General features: G+C 39.5%; 1 protein-coding gene across 2 annotated transcripts in view; it reads left to right on the top strand.

The window, feature by feature from the left end:
* Nucleotides 1-14,414, top strand: part of ROCK1 (Rho associated coiled-coil containing protein kinase 1) — a 321,787-nt gene that overhangs the window by 223,132 nt on the left and 84,241 nt on the right. For both annotated transcript variants that reach the window (XR_014225300.1, XM_082258424.1), the window contains exons 13-17: nt 2,299-2,347; nt 3,194-3,329; nt 6,214-6,305; nt 6,897-7,143; nt 10,077-10,183. Coding sequence is in view for 1 of the 2 variants with exons in the window: in XM_082258424.1 (XP_082114550.1) it covers nt 2,299-2,347; nt 3,194-3,329; nt 6,214-6,305; nt 6,897-7,143; nt 10,077-10,183 (631 nt within the window). In the remaining variant the exon portion in view is untranslated. The remainder of the gene's footprint in view (nt 1-2,298; nt 2,348-3,193; nt 3,330-6,213; nt 6,306-6,896; nt 7,144-10,076; nt 10,184-14,414) is intronic.

Raw genomic sequence — 14,414 nt, 5'->3', positions numbered from 1 at the left:
TATGCTTAACACTGCTTTGGGAGGTCCCAATGATTAAGAAGATCAGGAACTGTGTCCGTCAATGAAGGAAAGAGAAAATGGGATTTTTGACTTACCGTAAAAATCCTTTTCTCAGATGTTCATTGACATACACAGCACCCACCCCTCTGTGGAGTTGTAATTCTTCTGACACTGCTTGTAACAAAACGGAGTACCTATAGCAGAGGGGGAGTATACCCCCTGGGACTGTCCAAAGGCGTAGCCAGACTTTTCTTTCTGCCTAGTGTCCTACTCGTGTAGGGGCAGTATAACCCAGTGGTTAAGAAGGTCAGGAGCTATGTCTGTCAATGAACATCAGAGAAATGGGTCAGTAAGTCAAAAATCCCATTTTTTTTAATGTGCAAAAAAGACTGGTAGACTAGTCGTTAAACGTCCAGAATTCCCCATGCGACTAACACTTAATATGATAACAAACAAATCCTATGTGCAGAATTACAGAGGAACCTTCACCTTTACTGTAATAGTTGCAACCAAGTTTCCTTTAAAAAATGTTTAGTAATGGCAAGCTAAAAACAGATACTTCTACATAATTGCAGTCTTTTTATCCTTGGCATTCTTTCTTTTTTCCTCCCCATTCTTCTTATGGTGGCCATTTTCACTAAGGGCAGATGAAAATCTTTTTACTTCCTGGATTTTGGGTCTACCTCCGGCATCATGTAACAATTCACATCATCTAAGGGGAAGGTACTGGTGATAAAACCTTCCCAAAATTCTCTTGTGAGGCCCAGTAGACCAGGAAGTGGAAAAGCAGTCATAGTAAGTAAAAGCAACAAATGCTTGAATATAGAAAGACTTCAAATCAACATGTGGAACTGCATGCTGATGTGTTTTTAGTGGAAGGGAAAATGTCTGCTTTTAGATAGTGGCTGGGCTAGCTCCTAGAAGTTCGTTCTTCCTTAGATTTTCTGTATATACCGCTGTCTGGTGGGTAACACGCAAAATATATGTGTGCAAACTATCATCAGACAACTCTGAGAGCTGATTCATACCAAAACGTGATGTGTCAAAGGCGGGGTTTCCCACACCACAGGTGATCAGGCTACCCTTGTGATCTGCATGTGGGTGCCAATGTATTGTTAATGGCACCTCCAACGCAGTTTTTTTTTTTTTTTTTCCGGCACCAAATTGCATTATCTCGTAGTATCATGCAGTTTGGTGCTGTGCATTTTTAATAGAAGTGCAAGCACTACTTTTTCTTTTAGTCCTGTGCATTTTGTAGCCTATTCAAATAAATGGGCTGTCTAATTAACCCATGGGAGCATGCAAGAATCGCACAGCAGTGTATACCATGTTCCTGATGCAATCCTATCACATTGGGATTGCAATATGCAATCCCAATTTGAATTGGCCCTCAGTGTTTATAGAAAGCTGTTAGAAAACTGAATGTAAACATATGTACAAATCCCCACAAAAGTGGGTCTTTCTCCATGGGGCTGCATAAATGTGTATATCTTTGTACTAACTATTGAGACCCGGTATACCTGGTCACTGTGATGGCCTTTGATTAGTCACTGTGATCCCACCCCTGTGTTTACTTCCTCTTCTTGATGGGGAGGAAGATATGTTGTAAAAATAAAGAATAAAAAATAAAGAAAAAAATAAGATCAAGGTTTGGCAGGATTAGTGTCAAGGTTGGGGTCAATGGTCACCATATTTTTGGTAGAATCTTCAAAACATTTTTTTAAACTAGAATCAGTGTCGGTTATTGTCGGTGTGTTTTAGACCGGATAAAATGGAAAATGAGCACCATTGTTCCTGGGCCTTACTACAGTTACAAACAACTAACATACACATGTCAGCAGGAGAAATTATTTCGGGCCGTTATTTGGTGGTTAATTATGGTAATAGCAAGAAATATACACCTAAATGAAGAAAAAAAAAAAATTTTTTTTTTGGTTTTTTTTTTTTTTTTACTGTTTTGGTCCAGATTTTTCTTAAAGAAAAATCTAGAGACCTCCATTATTTACCACCAAAAGCCCAATTTGTCCTGAAAAAAAAAGGTATAATCCATCTGGATACACAAAGTAGTTGTGACGATATGTAGTTTCACGAAACATGTCAAAGTTGCAAAATTGTGCTGAGGCAGAACAGGGTTAATGTGGGTTTTACGTTTGCTCAATCATTTGACTTGCCAGAATAGGATTCATATTTTAAATTGGTTTAGCTTAGTTTCCTTTTCCACTTGTATAACAAAGTCTACATGGCCCATAAATCCTCCATATGCATTCCCCCATTCTCAACATGTCTTTTCTGTCATAGGATGTCCAACATTAAACTTGACAAGATAATGAAGGAACTGGATGAGGAGGTAAGTGTGTTTTTAGTGCTCTGTGATCTACTATACATTTCATTTTTTTTTTACTAAATTGTGCATGACCTTTACGAGCAAATCTTCTGAGCATATTCACGCTTATTTTTTTAATACACACACTTTATCTTTATTTTTAGGGCTTGACCAGTCTATGTGCCAAGCTTTACCAGCCCCTTATGGCTCTCCCCCCCAACCCAAATTATTTTTCAAAGCATTGGTGCCTGCAATGCAGCCTGAAATAAGTGCCATTCAGCTTAAGTAAAAAGATGTTATTACAAAGAGTCCCTGTCTTGAAGAAACTGCTTTAATCAGCACCTGTAGTTCTATCCAATGACATGAACTGAGTTCAGTTAAGGAACATTGGCTACAGATGCAGGTGACTTTGTAAGAAGCAATACAGGGCTTGGTGCTTACATTTGAGGAGTGAAGTTAATAATCCAGGCAGAAATTTAAGCCAGGTTTTTATTGCTTACCAGTGTCCCCTTACATTTCTTCATCAACAAACAGCAATAAAATCCTGACAGATGTTCAACCCCTCAATCTAAAAAAAAAAAAATATCTGACATTTTTGTTTTAGAAACTGTCCAAGAAAAGGTTTTATATTTAAATCATTTGGCTTAATTTGGAGCGCTTTATGCTGCCAATGAATTCCTGTTAGGTTCAAGGGTTCAAAATGGAGGGCACCTTGCTTGGATGGCTCTTTCCTGTGTTTAGCATTTTCTTTTCCTGTTTTTGGTTGATTGAGCTTTTTAGAATAGCATTGTACCTGATTGTTAGAAAAATGCTAATTCCAGCTAAAAATAGTTTGTGTAAGGTCTAATCATTTGTGATTTTTACCCTCAGGGCAATCAAAGAAAAAACTTGGAATTAGTTGTGTCTCAGACTGAAAAGGAAAAAATGTCGCTTCAACACCGATTGAATGAATACCAAAGAAAGGCAGAACAGGACAGTGAGAAGAGGAGGAATGTGGAAAATGAAGGCAAGTTACCAAAAAGATCTCATTGCAGGAATGTCTCATGCAGTGATCTAGTTACTAGAGGAGACATGGAACATTTTAATTTTTCAAATTCTGTCTTGGAGAAGAGCGGGTTAATGTAAGTGATGTGCGGTCTGTGTAACCATGTGGCCTTGATTACTAGTTAGAACGTCAGGGTTCAAACAGTCACATTGGCCTGAATGATGGTCGATTTGAGCCCATGTTACTTTTTATGTTTCTTGAATGTATGATTTGATGAGATTACACAATCTGTTTGACAGTATTGTGATTTATTTTGCTTGATTACGACTGTGTGTTTGCATGATTAAACTATAGCTATCAGGAACTGAAATAAAATGAAGACCGCATGAACTTTGCTTGTGGAGATACTGTACATGTGTTCTGTCGATGGATCACTTTCTTGGTTTGAAGCCGCAGTTCAACACTGCCAATCCACTTTGATCACCTACTTATAAATGCATCTTAGATTGTAAGCTCTAACGAGCAGGGCCTTTTGATTCCCACTGTATTGAATTGTATTGTAATTGTACTGTCTACCATCAAGTTGTAAAGCGCTGCGTAGACTGTCGGCGCTATATAAATCCTGTATAATAATAATTTAAATGGTTTCTGTTACATGTATAATATTTTTCATGTGTTTTTTTTATGAACCTTTGTATTGACCGCTTAATTTAGAGACCTAATAGGTTTAAGGCCCTGTTCACATCTAGCAATTTAGGCTCACGGGCAGATTTGTCACAACTTTGCCCACGATTTATAATTGCATTGCAATATTGGCAAAACACACAATGCGTGTTTGGGTGACATTCATTTTAACCACTTCAGTACCATCTTCCTGCCGAGGCCAATTTTTAGCACTGTCGTATTTTGGATGACAATGCTCGGTCATGCAACACTGTACCCAAACAAATTTTATTTCCCCCACTAATAGAGCTTTCTTTTGGTGAAATTTGATCACCTCTGGGTTTTTTCTTTTTTGCCAAAAAAAAAAAAAAAATCAAAAAAAGACCACAAATTTTGAAGGAAAAAAAAACGTTTTTCTTAAGTTTTCTCCTGCACCAACAGGCACTGATGAGGCTGCACTGACAATGCAGCATTGACGGGCATTACCATTGGGCTCTGATTGTCATTTTTGAGCACTGATTAGCTCCTTTTTGGGTGGCAAGCTTCATACTATGCAGTTTGCTGCATCGCATTTGAGGTACCATTCAAAATCATTGTCACCTAAACATGCGTGGTGTGTTTTGTCACAATTGCAGTGCAATTTGGAGTCATGGGCAAAATTACAGCAAATCTGCCCTGGATCCCAAATCGCCAGATGTTGAATGGGGTCTAACACTTTAATGTTATCACCCATACTGATTAGAAATGGAATGGGAGCACCCATTGTCAGTCACTCTTTCAGCACATACATAATATATACAGAAAGAGACCAGGAAGAATGGGAACAAATTAGAAAAATAAACCATGGTGAAATAGTAAAATAAGTTATAACTTTAACAAGAAATCCCTGAGAAAACCTGCATCTCCAAGTCGGTTTTTATTACCTGATAAACCACTGAAACAAACTTAATTTCGCAAAGGGCAATATCCATACATTATTTTGTATTACTGTTTGGCAGGTAAGGCATGTGAAAATAATCCCTCAAGGTATACTTGAATGGGAAAAAAAAAATTGAAAATCTCCTAATTGAGTGATTTTTGAGCAATTATTACCCTACTCCCAAAGAAAAGAGAAGATTAATTGCTAACCTTTTTCTGCACAACAGAAAGTGGAAGGAATCCTGATGACTGCACTCTAGAGAAAAAAAAAAACATTTTTTTTCTAAAAATGTAAAAATACAGCAGAAAAACACTGTGGGGACAGAGAAAATAAATGGTGACTCATTTTGCGTTTGAGTAATGCTGACTCACGAGTCAGTGCAGTCCGGATGCCTTCCACTTTCTATTGTCCATAGCTAGAGGAGCTGAGCTGGCACCTGAGTGTATAAGTCGTATAGAGCAGTGGTCCTCAACCCTGGCCTACAGGGCCCACTAACAGGCCAGGTTTGCAAGATAACTGAAATACATCACAGGTGATATCATTTGCTGCTCAGTAATTGCAGTACTCTAGTCTGCATCTCCCCAAGGTAATACTTAAAATCTGGCCTGTTAGTGTGCCCTGAGGACCGGAGTTGAGGACCACTGGTATGGAGGATTGAAGCAGCAGCAGCACACCTTCTCTAATCTTTTCTGCTCTACGACTGAATTTCAGGATTGCACACTCATAAGAGATTATTCACTGGCAAGTAAACAGACTATCAGAGCTTCACCTGCCTTGCTGATTAGAAGTCAATTTAAAGTACAATATTTGACTATAGATTTTTTTTTTTTTTTTTTTTTATAGCACCATATTAAGCCCTTACCATAATAAAGAAAATATGTAGAAAACCCTACACTAAGCTTTGAATTGCTCAGTTTCTGTTCTAACCCAGCACTAACCAATCCCTTGAAAGAGGTAAAATAACTCCTAAGGCACAAATTCATTGTAGATTGAAGGTATATCAGTGGAAAGTTTTATGTAGGCTTGGTGGTATTGGAAGCAGAGATGTAGGCACTATATTTCTTAATATATAATATAAACACATTTACCTAAACTTGCAGCATTTAAACATGCATTTAGGGATTTGTAATTGATACCTGACTAAATTTAAAATGATTTCTTTGTCCTGAGTTCAGCTTTAAAAATGTAATGGACCTTCCTTTATTGCATATAGATTTTATTCAAATGTTAACAATCACAGGTGGTTCTTACAGGTAGATGGAGTGTAATGTAGTCTGACAGTAGCTTGATAATTGAACTATATTTTTTCTTTTACATGTACAGTGTCTACTTTAAAAGACCAATTGGAAGATCTCAAGAAAGTTAGTCAGAATTCTCAAATAACAAATGAAAAAATAATACAATTGCAAAAGCAGGTATGTTTTAAATTCCTTTCCTGTACTTCATGCTGTATTCATTTATTTTTTGAGCAGATCCATTAGTAAATTTGTTTGGTAAAGTGCTTATCAGTTAGGCTCCATTCAGACCTGAGCGTATCTTTTTCAGGCCTTTTTTGCAGGTGTTTGGAGTCTGGCATTGTCATCTAATGAAACCGCTTGTAATCTGCCACAAAAGAAGCTCATGTACTTTGAGATTCAGGTGCTTTGCTTCAGGCGACAAAACGTTCATATGTGAAAAGGGGGCCAATGAAATTAATGGAATTTTGTTTGTTGGCCGTTTTGAGACTTCACAGATGAGCGTTTTACGAGCTGAAAAACGTTCTCCGGTTTGAACAGGATCTTAAAGCAGAACTTCACTCTTAACAACATTGATTAATTTTAATCCTTATGCTGCTAGAATTCGTAAATGGATAAGAACGTATAACATGTTTACTTAATTTTTTAATTTTACATTTCCCAAATCTTGATTTCACTTATATCTCTTCAGAACACATTATTTGTTATGTAGTACCTTGTGGTGTAATATTGTCATCTTGCATAACTTGATATTTATTTTTTATTTTCCAGTTGGATGAAGCAAATGACTTCTTACGAGCGGAGTCAGACATAGCAGCAAGGCTGAGAAAAGGTCAAAATGAGATGACCAAGACTATTGCACAACTAGAAGCACTAAACCGGGAACTGCAGGATAGATGTCGACTATTAGAAAGTGGCAAGCTACAAGTGGAAAAAGATTTCTTTCAGTTACAGGCGGCCTTAGACTCTGAGCGGAGAGACAGAAATCAGGGATCAGAAATGATTGGGGACTTGCAAGGTAAAAATGAAAAATAACTCTTAAGATTATATTAGATCAGATAGTGGTGTAAAAATCTAATTTGCCAAATCCTTACTCTGGTCTTGGACATATTTAAAAGTATTGGCTCAAAAACGTCTTTCTTGTTCTTTGACAGACGCAGGAATTAAAATACTGTTGGGTTTTGCTGCTGTCTACCAGAGGATTGGACTCTGGCAAACAAAAACATTGTGGGCCAGCTCAGTATAATACAGTAGGAGAACTTCAGCGTGCAGATACCCCATATATAATAGAACTGGGCTTGAAAGATGATCTAGTCTTAAAGGGTAACTTCACTTTCGTGGGGAGGAAATAAACGGCAAATAAAAAAAAAAATATTATAGCGTATACAATTGCAACACAAGTCATATTGTGGTTGAATGTTATTAAAATTACCTTTCCTTTTCAATCTGCAGCCACTGTAATTTTCTGAAAATGCAATATGGCTATCTGAAGTTGTTCTGTACACAGAATGTGTACTAAACACCCCCACCCCCCCAGAAACATCATTTCCTGCTTGTGTGATTGGCTCACTGATTTTCCTGGAAGTCTGCCTAAGATACAAGTCAAATTTCAGGCATCCCCTGCAACAAAAATCTCATTTTTGGTTAGATACTCTCAATAGGAACACGTCTAAAGGGATGCTGGCCCAGCAGATTTCCTCATTAGTACCCTGCAGCTGCTACAGCTAATTGATAATTATGAAACCACTCCCATTGGACCCACTCAGCACAGAGGAACACTGATTTCTTCACAATCACAAAAGGTAGAAATCCACAGAGGTTGTTATAATCATTGCAGTATACATAGATCACCCAGAGGGGAATGTTTTTTTTTTTTTTTTTTTTTTTTTCAAAAAAAGTGGAGTTGTGCTTTAAATATAAAAGTCCAAAAATGTGCACTAAACACAGGGGAAAGATGCTCCATCCGGAGTACTCCACTCCAAGGGCTAGCAGGCTGATCGATGAGTTGAAGGATGCTGTACACCACACTACGGATTCTAAAAAAGTGATGAAAAGAGGCAGTGCACTGATATTGTATCAGAAGTAACACCTTTATTAAAAAAACAATCTCCATTTGCAATAACACTGTGGAAGTAAATGGTTTAAAGTCTCCTTGTACTGTGCCCAGTTGCAAGCTTTAGAACACCAGAAGCTGAATGAACAGAGACCTGCTTGCCGATGGAGTTTTCCATATAACACTGTATGTAGTATGCATGGAGCCTTCTGCATACTGCACTGCTGTATGTGGTATGCATTTTAAGGGGAACCCCATGCCAAAATGAGGAAAATAAATAAAAGCATTTGCCCCAACCCCCCCGCAAAATCCATACCAGACCCTGAATATGCAGGCCAGGAAGTAAAAATGTAAATTAAAAAAAAAAAATAACAATAACCTTTGCTCGAGATGACAACTGACTGCTCAATGCCTTCGACCCAGCATGCACCGGTGCGTAACGTCACAAGGGGTTGGTGCCTCCAGGTTGACCCGCTCTTACCTATATTAGAAATGTCAAACGGCAGAGGAGGCATTTGGCAGTCAGCCGTTCTTGGTCTTTTTTTTTTTCTTTTTCGGGTTTGGGCATGTGTCCTGGTTTGGTTCAGGGGGGGCAGCGCCCGCTCATCCAGCCCCACCTCCTTTCCTGATCTGTCAGGCTGCATGCTTGGACATGGGTCTGGTATATTTGAGTCATCTGTTAAGGACGCGACGCCTGGCTTCTCGGCCCGCTCCTTAGAAACCATCTCTTTGTCAAAACCCAGACCCCCACGCTGTTTTTTGACAAATGCAACATGTGATACCATGAGCAAAATCCTGGTGGTAAATATTACATGTTTTTTTACTCTCTGGTCCGTTTGTGAATTGGACTTAAGAGCTTTTTAAACGAAATGTAATGGTACCATGTGATCTCTGTGACCAATTGCCAAGAACACACTGTAGAAAACTAAGCATCGTGAATAATAGACTTGTTTTTTACTATAAATGTGATTGGTCACAGCGATCACATGGTACCAGGGCTGCTCATAGCAGCCCGATACAACAATCTGTGATCGGCTGTGTCTGATGGATACAGTGGTAACAGAGCGAGTGCCGATGTATGCTCTAGAGCAGTGGTCCTCAACTCTGCTCCTCGGGGCCCACTAACACTAACAGGCCAGGTTTGCAATATAACTAAATTACATCACAGGTGATCTCATTTGCTGCTCAGTGATTGCAGTATTCTAGTCTGCATCTCCCCAAGGTAATACTTAAAATCTGGCCTGTTAGTGGGCCCCGAGGACCTGTGTTGAGGACCACTGCTCTAGAGAGCTTGCACGAGCAGCTAATACAGGAAAACATAGTTATGTCTACCCCGCATTAGCGCTGCTCCCATTTGCTGCATGGGAGGCAGTTAATATCTGTTTACCAGAGAAGCTGCTGCTTCTTTTTTTTATTTATTTATTTTTTTTTATACAGGGTTTAAGGACCCTTTAATAAAATGGAATCCTTATTTTTCATAGTAAACGGGCTATTCTGAGAAGTATAATTAGTATACGTGGGCTAATAACTGAAGAGTTATTAGTAAGCTCTGTTAAATTTGTAAAATTGTGTACTGGTGCAGCTTTTCTGAGATGTTGCCACAAGAACCAAAATATACAAACAGTTTTGTAATTCCATGTTGGTGGTTGTCAACCCATTTAACTCCTAAACAAGCAATTGAAAAATGAAAATTGTTTAAGTGATTGATAGCTTTGCTCTTTCATGTTAATCATTTTCAATGCTGGCAGGCAATTTAAATGGCATGTGATCATTAAAAGGTAATGTTTACTATACTGACCATAATGGGAGAATATTAAAGTAATTTTTACAAGAATGCTTTTAATGTTGTTGGAAAATATGTGTTTATGTAACTTAACAATTTTCATCTTGTGGAACAGCTCGGATGACATCGCTACAAGAAGAACTGAAACATCTCAAACAAAATCTTGAAAGGGCAGAATTGGACAGGAAAGAGGCATTGGATCTCTTAAACCATTCTGAAAAAGTAGGTTCTTTAAAATGTGCTTTCTAAGTTTTTTTTTTTGCACAGATAATTTGGGTAACAATAATATGATTACTGCGCATGTTTAACCAGTTCCTGTGCCACGATGTACCAGTACGTTGCGGGATCTCAGTGGTTATACCCAGATGATCCCCGCTGCTGCTGGCATCATCCTGATTTTGTTTTGTTTTTGTTTGTTTTTTTTTTTAGTTAGCGCAGCACACTTTTATAAAGACTATCCTAGTGGATAAATAGCCATTGGGTTCCTATAACAAGCAGCAGGAGGAGGTGTCCCCTCTAAATCTAAAGTGGTAATCTGTTAATGGTTATAAAGCATCCCCTGTGGTTACTATAATGCGCCAATGTTAAGAAAAAAAAAAAGCTTTTTTTGTGGCATTGGCACAGTAAAGGGACTTTCTGGCAACTTGACCATGTAGCTCATTGGTGTTAAACTATGATCGTATTGTGCTCCTGAAAAACAACCACACCATCTTTCCAGAGCAGCCTGTATTTCTCCTGAGGTTACCTGTGGGTTTTTCTTTATATTCTGGGGCAGATTGTGCTGCAATCTTGCTTGGTCTACCTGACCTGGGCTTGGTATTGAGAGATCCCCGAATTTTCCACTTCTTACTAAGTGATTAAACAGTACTGACTGGCATTTTCAATGCTTTGGATAGCGCTTCCATTACCCTGTTATGCAGGTTTTTTTTTCTGCTTCCCATGGCTCAGTATCTGGCCTGCTTAGTGCATCTACACAGAGCTAACAAACTCATTGACTATTTATACACACACTAATTGCAATTTAAAAAGCCACAGATTTAAGAAATTAACCTTGATTTTCCATTTTAATCAGTTTGTTACCCTGTGTGTCGGTACCAAACATTTTGCTGTAAGTTACCCTTTTAAAGAGTCCCTTTTAAAGAGCAACCATAATCCCAGTAGAGGAATCCCCGACCTGGCTGACAGGAAAGCAGAGTCTGTGGCACGCAGCATGTTTACTATGGCTGGTTTGACATTGAAGCCAGTCTTTGCCTCAGCCCTGGTGTCTGACTCTTAACTGAATGAACTTGAACTGAAGCTTTTGCGCCAGGGTCTGGTGGGGTGAGCAAATCCCTGCTGCATATGTTGATTTAGCAGACCAGTTGGTCCTTGGGCTGCAGTTTATTTGTAATGCAACTTAGCATACAGCTCCTGTGCTGTCCAAAATTTGTTTCAATGGTGGTGATTAGGCACATGCTGTGGCTTAACCACTTAAGCCCCGGAGGATTTGGCTGCTAAAGGACCAGGGGTTTTTTTGCGATTTTTTTTTTTTTACTGCGTGACTTTAACGGACAATTGCGCGGTCGTGCGACGCTGTACCTAAACAAATTTGACGTCCTTTTTTTCCCACAAACAGAGCTTTCTTTTGGTGGTATTTGATCACCTGTGCGATTTTTTGATCACGCGCTATATACAAAAAAAGAGCGTAAATTTTGCAAAAATAACTATTTTTCACATTTTTTTATATGAAATTCCCCAAAAAAAAAAGTAAAAATCAAAATTTTTTAACATTTTTCGACCAATTTGTTTTATGCTACCTATGTTTGGTAAAAAAAAATCGCAAAAAGCGTATTTTGATTGGTTTGCGCAAAAGTTATCGCGTTTACTAACAAAGGGAAAGATTTTTGTCATTTTTGGTGTTTTTTTTTTTAACGCATAATGGCGGCGATCTGCGATTTTTTTTTTTTTCGGTACTGCGACATTGCGGCGGACAGATCGGACCCTTGACTGACATTTTTGACACTTTTGGGGGTACCAGTGACATTACTGCAGTAATCAGTGCTATACATATGCACTGTTACTGCAAAAATGACACTGGCAGGGAAGGGGTTAACTTTATTGGACAGGGAGGGGTTAAGTGTGTCCTAGGGGCGTGTTTCTAACTGTGTAGGGACATTCCTATTGGTGTAAAAGCAAAGATCAACTGTTCTACATAGTAGAACGGACAGATCTTCACTTTTACACAGGGAGAACTGACAGGCAGCTTGTTTACACAAGCCGCTCTGTCTTTCTCCCTTCACAGGAGCGATCGCAGTGTGACTGGCGGACATCGAGTCCGCCGGTCACATGCACTGACTTGTCTGTGAACGAGCCGCGGCGGGCGGGCGCGCGCCCGCCCGCGATAGGCTCGCAAGTCAGTGACAGGCGAGTGACGTACCGATACGTCGCTCTGCCTGGCCGGGGCTGACCGCCGCAGTATATAGTCGTGCGGCGGTCGGCAACCGGTTAAGAATTGATCTGCAAATAAGAAAGGTTTTGGGACTTTAAATGATATGAGTAACATCTCCATCCCGGTTCAATGTACATAAGAGGGGAAGGTTGAGACTTTAAATGAAACGTGTGACAAGGGCCATAATGGTTAAAATAGTAATAACAAATGTATTGCATATTACACATATACATAGCAACTGTAGGTAAAATGAGAAGACAGTGAATCTGAGCTGGAGTACATACATCAAAATTGCACAATACATCAGTCAAAATGGTACAAAATGTGTAAAAGTAACATGGTATTGGTATAGGTCTGCATCAAGATAGGCTTGACACGTTTCTGTGGACTAGTATTCCACTTCATCAGGAGCATGTGATGCGAATCTGTAAAGAATATATGTATAAAAAATATATCGCAGAAATTACAAAAATGGTAAAAAAGAAAAATGAAAAAAGTAATAGTAAAAAAGAAAAATGAAAAAAGTAATGATGATTAAATCAGAATGGAAAAGTTCCACCCAGCTTTACTCACAGGGCAGCTCATATCGTAGCAAATCATATGGGTACATAGTGCTGGCGACGGTCGACTAACCAGTCTTACCGGGAGCTGTGGGGACGCAAAAGAAGGGGCGGAACCAGGCATGAGACATGGCACATGAGAGAGGAAAGAAACCGCATAGAAAAGGGTGAAGCAGTGAAAGAGGTGGTGATATCAGGACATACCTGGGGACTGGTAATTGGACTAGAATAGAGTGCAATACAGAGTACTGCTGAATAGCATAAGGTCAAGAAGTACTGGAAAGTAATCCTAGGTATGTACCGGAATAAGATGATACAACAAATGCTTAGGACATATACCAAATGGGTCCAAGGAAAGAAGTGAGAGAGTGTAAACAAAAGAGTGAAAAGAAAAAGATTCCCAGGAACCACTGTGAAAAAACAATGAAGTGAGCAGTGTACATAGGAATGTGTGGAGGTGACAATCTTGGCTAGCATACCATGAGTAATAAAAAACATACGTCATAAGGTGTGCCAAATCCATGGGACGATGAAACAAGGGTTGAAGTGACAATGATCCTGGAGAGAGATGCACCAGAGGTGTCAGCCAGCAGCTCCCTCAGCATTCCCAACGCCACACGGGCGTGTAAAGAGAAAGGCATACCTCCACGGAGTGTTGACGCCGACAGGCAGTCGACCTCCGGAAGGGTGCCTTAAAACAAGCCAGATGGAGAGTGTGCAGCCAATACCGCGGCGCCAGGGATATGACGTCACAGGTATGGCGCGAAACGTGGCGCCGACGCACAGCGGGACAGACACCCGATCGACCACGCCCAAGTGGGCAGGGGAGAAGGGGAGGAGTCCCGGTGTGCGTCGCAGCTCCCGGGGACAAGAGGGCTCAACCATCCCAGCAAGGATGGACCCGATGATTGCAAGATTGTAGATCAAAAGGTGTCAATGGCTGAGACACAAATTGTAAAAAAGGGGGACAAAAGAAAAAAGGAGTATTGGTATTCTCAAAACTATGTATAAGTGGTGTTAGAAAGTATATGTAAAACCACCTAATAAAGGAGGTATCTGACTGGTGAAAACCAAGAGTGGGAAATCACTGATAGTCACAGGGTGTAGGGCAATCATAGTCACACGTCTCCATCTCTACAATGCATAGCAAATAAGAAAGGTTTTGGGACTTTAAATGAGATGAGTAACATCTCCATCCCGGTTCAATGTACATAAGAGGGGAAGGTTGAAACTTTAAATGAAACGTGTGACAAGGGCCATAATGGTTAAAATAGGAATAGCAAATTTATTGCATATTACACATATACATAGCAACTGTAGGTAAAATGAGAAGACAATGAATCTGAGCTGGAGTACATACATACATCAAAATTGCACAATACATCAGTTAAAATTCTACAAAATAAATGTGTAAAAGTAACATGGTATTGGTATAGGTCTGCATCAAGACTGGTTGGTCGACCGT

This window comes from Pelophylax lessonae, assembly GCF_965119305.1.
Source record: "Pelophylax lessonae genome assembly, chromosome: 5".
Classification (NCBI taxonomy): Eukaryota; Metazoa; Chordata; class Amphibia; order Anura; family Ranidae; genus Pelophylax; species Pelophylax lessonae.
Note: the sequence above shows the minus strand (reverse complement) of the source record. Positions and strands in the feature narration are given on the sequence as shown.